The sequence below is a fragment of the Schistocerca gregaria genome, chromosome 3, assembly GCF_023897955.1.
Source record: "Schistocerca gregaria isolate iqSchGreg1 chromosome 3, iqSchGreg1.2, whole genome shotgun sequence".
In the NCBI taxonomy this organism is placed as follows: domain Eukaryota; kingdom Metazoa; phylum Arthropoda; class Insecta; order Orthoptera; family Acrididae; genus Schistocerca; species Schistocerca gregaria.
Genome location: NC_064922.1, coordinates 453,556,765 through 453,562,764, shown reverse-complemented (window position 1 = coordinate 453,562,764; position 6,000 = coordinate 453,556,765). Strand labels below are relative to the sequence as shown.

At 37.1% G+C, this 6,000-nt stretch overlaps 1 protein-coding gene across 1 annotated transcript in view; it reads left to right on the top strand.

Moving 5' to 3' along the window:
- Nucleotides 1-686: 686 nt before the first annotated feature.
- Nucleotides 687-6,000, top strand: part of LOC126354293 (uncharacterized) — an 82,203-nt gene continuing 76,889 nt past the window's right edge. The window contains exon 1 of the mRNA XM_050003840.1: nt 687-884. Coding sequence (XP_049859797.1) covers nt 869-884 — 16 coding nt within the window. The 5' untranslated portion in view covers nt 687-868. The remainder of the gene's footprint in view (nt 885-6,000) is intronic.

The following is a 6,000-nucleotide window of genomic DNA, read 5'->3' as shown; positions in this document are numbered from 1 at the left end:
CAATAGTCAGTTAAAGTCTGATGATGGCCTTGTAAGCCGAAAACCTATTAACTAAGCTAACTGATCCTGTAACACATACACAATATTGTGGTTTTCAGTAATAAAACCAGTTCTGTCTAAATGAAACAGATCTAATTCTCCATTCGTAATAATATTCGCTGGTGCAAGGTAAGATATTTGATCACCGTTAGTACTCAGTCCATGATTACGTAAATCTCCAACGCTTTAAAAGTACATATCCTTATTTTAAACAAACTCTTCCTTTGTTAACAGCTATACAAATAAAGATAGAACTTAAATGAAGAATTAACATATGTTCCGATTTTATCAGGACGTTATCAACAACAGGTTCCTTTACATTTCTACCGTAGTAAAATCTAAATGAAGTTGTGGTTGCCTCTTCGACGCTAATGTCAAGCGCCCAGCACTTCGCGTACATGAAAGGCTACCTCGTATTTTCTCGTTTGCATCATGCATAGACATGTGAATCAACGAAATGTAGGCGTTCTTGTGATTCATAAAATTTGAGAAGAAGAGCAACAATGTAGACATTTTCTTATTTTGTTGTAATTACTAAACAGGGTGTCAGTGTAACGTTTTTGAACACGAACTAAGAAGCCTTACATCTTCCACTTATGTCATCTGTTCAGAACGCTGTATATTTTATCAGAGATAGCATAAGAGTGACTATTTATCCATCTATCTTTGAGAAGTGAGTAGTGCAGTAGAGATCGCTGGACTAATTCAGGCAGTAGACTAAGTGATTAATATCTCTGAAAATTCAACTTGTGAACAACTCATATCGAAATTAACTGAATTACGTTCTTAAAATTTTCAAGACATTACTACAACAAGAACTGGATACATCATGAAAAGCGCAACAGGTAAACACTATTTTATTTCTGAAAATCATACCTAAAAACTAGTGTATATGAACAGCCGCGACTTTTGTTTATACCACTCCCTATAAAACGCGTGATAAGGTTACTGTGATTTAGAAATGTTTTATCCATGGTACCTGATGCAACTAAGTTACTCATACGGACTATATCGAGAGTAAAGGAATAAACTGAAAGTGGTTGTCGTTCTAGCTCCGCCTCATCCCCTATGTGCTACAATATACTCAGTTCTGATGCGCGGAATTTAGTAACTCTAATTTGCACAAGTGGGCTCAACAATATTGAGAGAAAGTCGTTTAAAGTCGATTAGGAGTATGAGAACGAATCCGACAGTACGAGAAACAGGTTAATAATGAAGCTTAGAGAAATATTTTGGAGAAACTTAGTTGATATAGTTTCAGAGCTTTTCGGCAGCGTATGGACGAGACGCATCTGCGATAACAGAGCAGAAATAAGAAAGATGAGAATGTTATATAATGTCCACAATATTTAATGAATTGAGTTAAAGACGTTAATAAGAAAATAACGAGACTTAAATAGGACGATTATACAAGTGTAACATTTATAAATAAGTATCTGTGTGAAAATTACAACTCCAAGAAAGAATTAATTTATAAAAACAATACCAATATTAAGAGTAATACATTTAGAGTAATACATTAAGAGTAAGTAGAACCAGCTGTTCACATCGCTCTGTATTTTATCGTTTTGCGAGATAAGTCTTCGGCATTTTACGGCAGTTGCAGTGTGCCGAAATATAGTTCGTGATATTATATACAATTTAGCGAATATTGAAATTATGGACAGTGTACAGTACGGTAAAGGCGACCAGCCCAATGCGTGTCCGAACATGTACAAACCAGCAACAAAAGAGCCATGGTACGAAGGCGTAATTGAGGCTGTTGTCCTAATTAATCAGAATGAAGGCAATGAGCCTTTGAACACCGATGTTGACTCCACAAACTTTAAATTGAAAATCAGGTTTTTATCTGAGAAGGCAGCTGCCAAAAAGGACAGGCGGCAAGAAATACCAAATAAATTACCGAATAAAATCGATGTGCTGACTACACTGGTATTTTATTACAGTAACGATGTAAAATCTACCTTGACACATAATTTGGTCAACAGTGTTGCTTCATTCAAAGCGACAGACACAGAATCAGTGTATGTATATAGAATCAGGAGACAATCGATTGAAAGTCGACCCATTTTTACATATCTGTGGAGGGAACGGCCGGAAATGTTGGCAATAGACACCCGATTACTTTGGAAAAATTTGTTTTTGATGAAAAACTGGATGCTGAAGGAACATTACAAATTTACAATCTGTAGGGAGATACAGATTAGGACAGACTTAACTTCCGCGTAGCTGCAAACCTCCTAGTAGAACTGTCGCTGTTTCATAGTAAACAATTAGCCTACATACCAGCTTATATATTAACCTAGCACTGTAATTCGTAACGTTGATCTGAAAATCACTGACGACAAATTAATATAAGCCATAAATTCACTGATAAAAGTTCTCAGCATCAGAGGGATGACTAAATGTGTCTTAAATGGAAATTTTTGGTCATCCTTTTCACACAATATCCGTATTTTGAACTTTGATTCCCAGCTTCGTTGGAATATGTATGTAAGCATACACGAGATGAGATGTTAAGTCTGACAAGAAACAGTTACACAATGTGTTGACTGTCTAACATTCGACAATATTAGTAGTCGATATCTCTCTCAGAAACTTTGTAAAAATTTTGCTCGTAAACATTCAGGGGAGGAGTGGTCATTGTAAAGGGAGTCGTAATTCAGTACATAAGAGGTGCTTCGAACATGAGAAGCAGAAACATGTAAAGAAATCCACTGCTGAACTCGTCATTGTATGTGAATCCAAGATTCTAGTAGTCCAAACTGTTCGCTACTGAGTATGTTTTTATGTACTACTAAGAGTTGATGTAGTTTGTTGTACATGATCGCAATCCTTTTGGAAAATACTGGCATCTGTGAAGTTGACTGGTAGATATTTACTGTTATTTTAATTCTTTGTGTGTGAAGTGGTTACACAACAGCACATTTAAGTCTGTCTGAAAAATTACCACTATTAAAAGTTTAATTACATAAGTAACTTAACATGTTACAAAGCTCAGACGAACATAATGTCATTGTTACATTAGTGATTTCATCATAGCCAACTGAATACATGTATGTTTAAGAGAGCTGACTGATAACATCGAAAACTTCTTTTGGAGTTATAGGATGCAGCTGAATTTTAGAAAGACTTATTTCGGAATGATTTTCTTAGGAGCTGTAGTATATCTAATAACAAAGTGTTCAGATCTAAATTGTCTACTGTGTATTCTAGATCAAATGACATTGTTGCTGAAATATGGCTGTCAAGAATGATGATGTTTCATCAAGTGAAATACATGGAACGAAACGCAGAATTTAGTAAATAATTTTAACAGCAAGAGAAAAGATAGAAATGAACATTTGTATTCAACGTCCTGCCATTGATGATATCAATACAGGCCGAGCACAAATACCGATTTGGCCAAATCGGCACAAAACTGGGCTGGTCCCTTCAAAGGACCTTCCAACATTCACCTTACTCAGTTGAAATAAAATGTGGCTGACCAGATGGGGATTTGGAACCCCTTTTCAGAATGTGAAGTCGGTCCTTAATCTCTATCCCATTCCCGACACCAATACACAAAGGTAGCAAGTGACAATATACAATGCATCTATGAATGTAAAAGGACAATAGAACTCTAGGACTCTAGGGAGCTAATTGAACTCTTACAAGAATGTAGGCGGTTAGAGATGGAACAAATGAATAGTGGAAAATTTCTGAGATTTTTTCGTAAAATGCGTTTTCAGTGTTATTGTGTTCTTGGTACTCTTTTGCTATCTCTAAACTTGATACAGGTGCCAAATCACTGAGAAAGTGTTTCAAACAATCGTTAGTTGATGGCAAATGGTCTTTGTCCACCTGGAGTTCCAAAATTTAAAAGATATGAGAAGTGGTTTTGGCGATTACAGTTCTGACAGTTAAAAATCTGACAGTTTTTGCTGTATTTCTGTACTTTTATTATCACAAATGAAATATAATGCTTCAGCATTAATGGCAGGTAGAACAAACAAATTTCATCCTTCTATTTTGTCAAGAACTAACATTTTTGAGACCGTGACTCTGTACAAAAAACAAACTGATTTGTGCAAATAAGGAAACAGCACCCATCCACTGTCAATAATGCTGTTTATTTACGAAAATAGCGCCGTTACCCGTTTCGAACCGACGTGTCCGTCTTCAATCGCCTGTTCAGTTTTATATTACGTTAATTGTTGTTTACATTAGTTATTGTAAAAAACAGCCAACAAGTACATGAACAACACCAAATGTAACATAAACGTGAACAGTCGTATGAAAATGGACCTGTCGGCTCGAAACCTGTAGCAGCGCTATTTCCGTAAATAAATCGAATTACTGCTGTTTTTATTTTGCGAGAATCAAGTTGTAAAAACTTTCTTATTGGCACTTAGAACCAGTCAGTTTCCTGGTAAGGCACGTAGAACATTCTTCATAAAGTATTCATTTTCTAATTTGTTTCATTATTTTTTGCGGTGATGCAGTGAGCAGCATAAGCCTGTGGTATTAGAATGCATTCTCAATTTCTGTTTACAAATCAGGTGGGTACAAGCAGAGATACATTTTTTTCGATGTCCTAACGAATGTCATATTTGGTGCTCGGAACTTTTTCCTATCCCACTCTTCAAATGAAACCAGAAAAGTACGTAGTCAAATGTGGGAACACTATTGAATTTTATGCGACCGGACTTAGAAATCAAAGAAACTACAAGTTCGTCGCCTGTTTACGGGTTGTGTTTTCTCTTTTGAAACATAATTTTTTGAAAGTGAAACTGTATGTGACCTTTCGATAAAGCGGTCCAGATTTAGTGTATTGCGATATTCGGTTGAGTATGTATTCATGGAGGAACTATAACACGAAGAATATCTGGTTCATTAACAGTGACTGAGTAGTACTGACATACGGCGATAGCTGGCACCCGAGGCAAACGTTAACTGATCTATTGGTGTCTATTGTTGTTGCTCACTGCATCAAGGACTGATCGAAAGTAAGGCATGTATTCACAGTATTAATACATTCTGATAAATATCACTTTCTGCATGGTTTTGTAGAACATGCTCGTGTCTCAGTACCCATATGTACGTCTTGCCCTGTCTTGTGTGCCAATCGGTACTGCCGTGCAGCAGAGGTTCTCGGTCGCTGCTGCTGTAAAGTTCGCACAAAATAATTTGGCTTGCACGCAGAAATGCATTCTCATCATGACCACCACACAAGTCCATTCCGTTGTTCCGAATGACCGCCACATTAGTCGCCTTGTCGTCTGCTGAGCTGTGTCCGTCGGACATCAGGAGCGGCGATGTCAGTTGTTTATCATGTAGTGATATTCTTATTTGGTACTCTAGCCAGAGACTATTGATTTTGAACTTCTGCATTTGTCGAAATATTGTTGATACTGGCATAACCAGTTGATGTGATGGTTTGCAGACTCGCTGGCTGCAGCTTAGAAGTTCTCTGACATATAACCTTGTCAGTAGACTTCAGCTACTGAACTGCAACTCCTCTATCACGCGGTGGTCATTCGCACCGGACCTCCCACAACTACCGATGTCCCCTCCCCTAACGAGCCGTCTGCGCAGGTAGTGGCCAAGTTATTTTGTACAAATTCTTTGTATTTTATTGGTTCTGTTAACATATATCATTAAACCAAACATTGTATGTTGGTTATTGTTCGCGTTTCAGCAAGCCAAATATGTTAGACTAATTTGAGCTCGCTGTATCGAATGGAGACATATGTTTGTAACGAGAAGAAAGAAACTAACGTTTTCCATCGACTCTGGACGTCGCATAAAACAAATGATGAGCAATATTTGTTTGAACTGACTTCATCTACACAATTTCAAAACAAAATTACCGAAACAGAGGAAATGCCCTTGCCAAATTGGCAATCGCCGATGATGTTCTGTAAAGGGTTTTAGACTGATCATGACTGTAACCAACTTATGCAGAACATAGAATGGCCA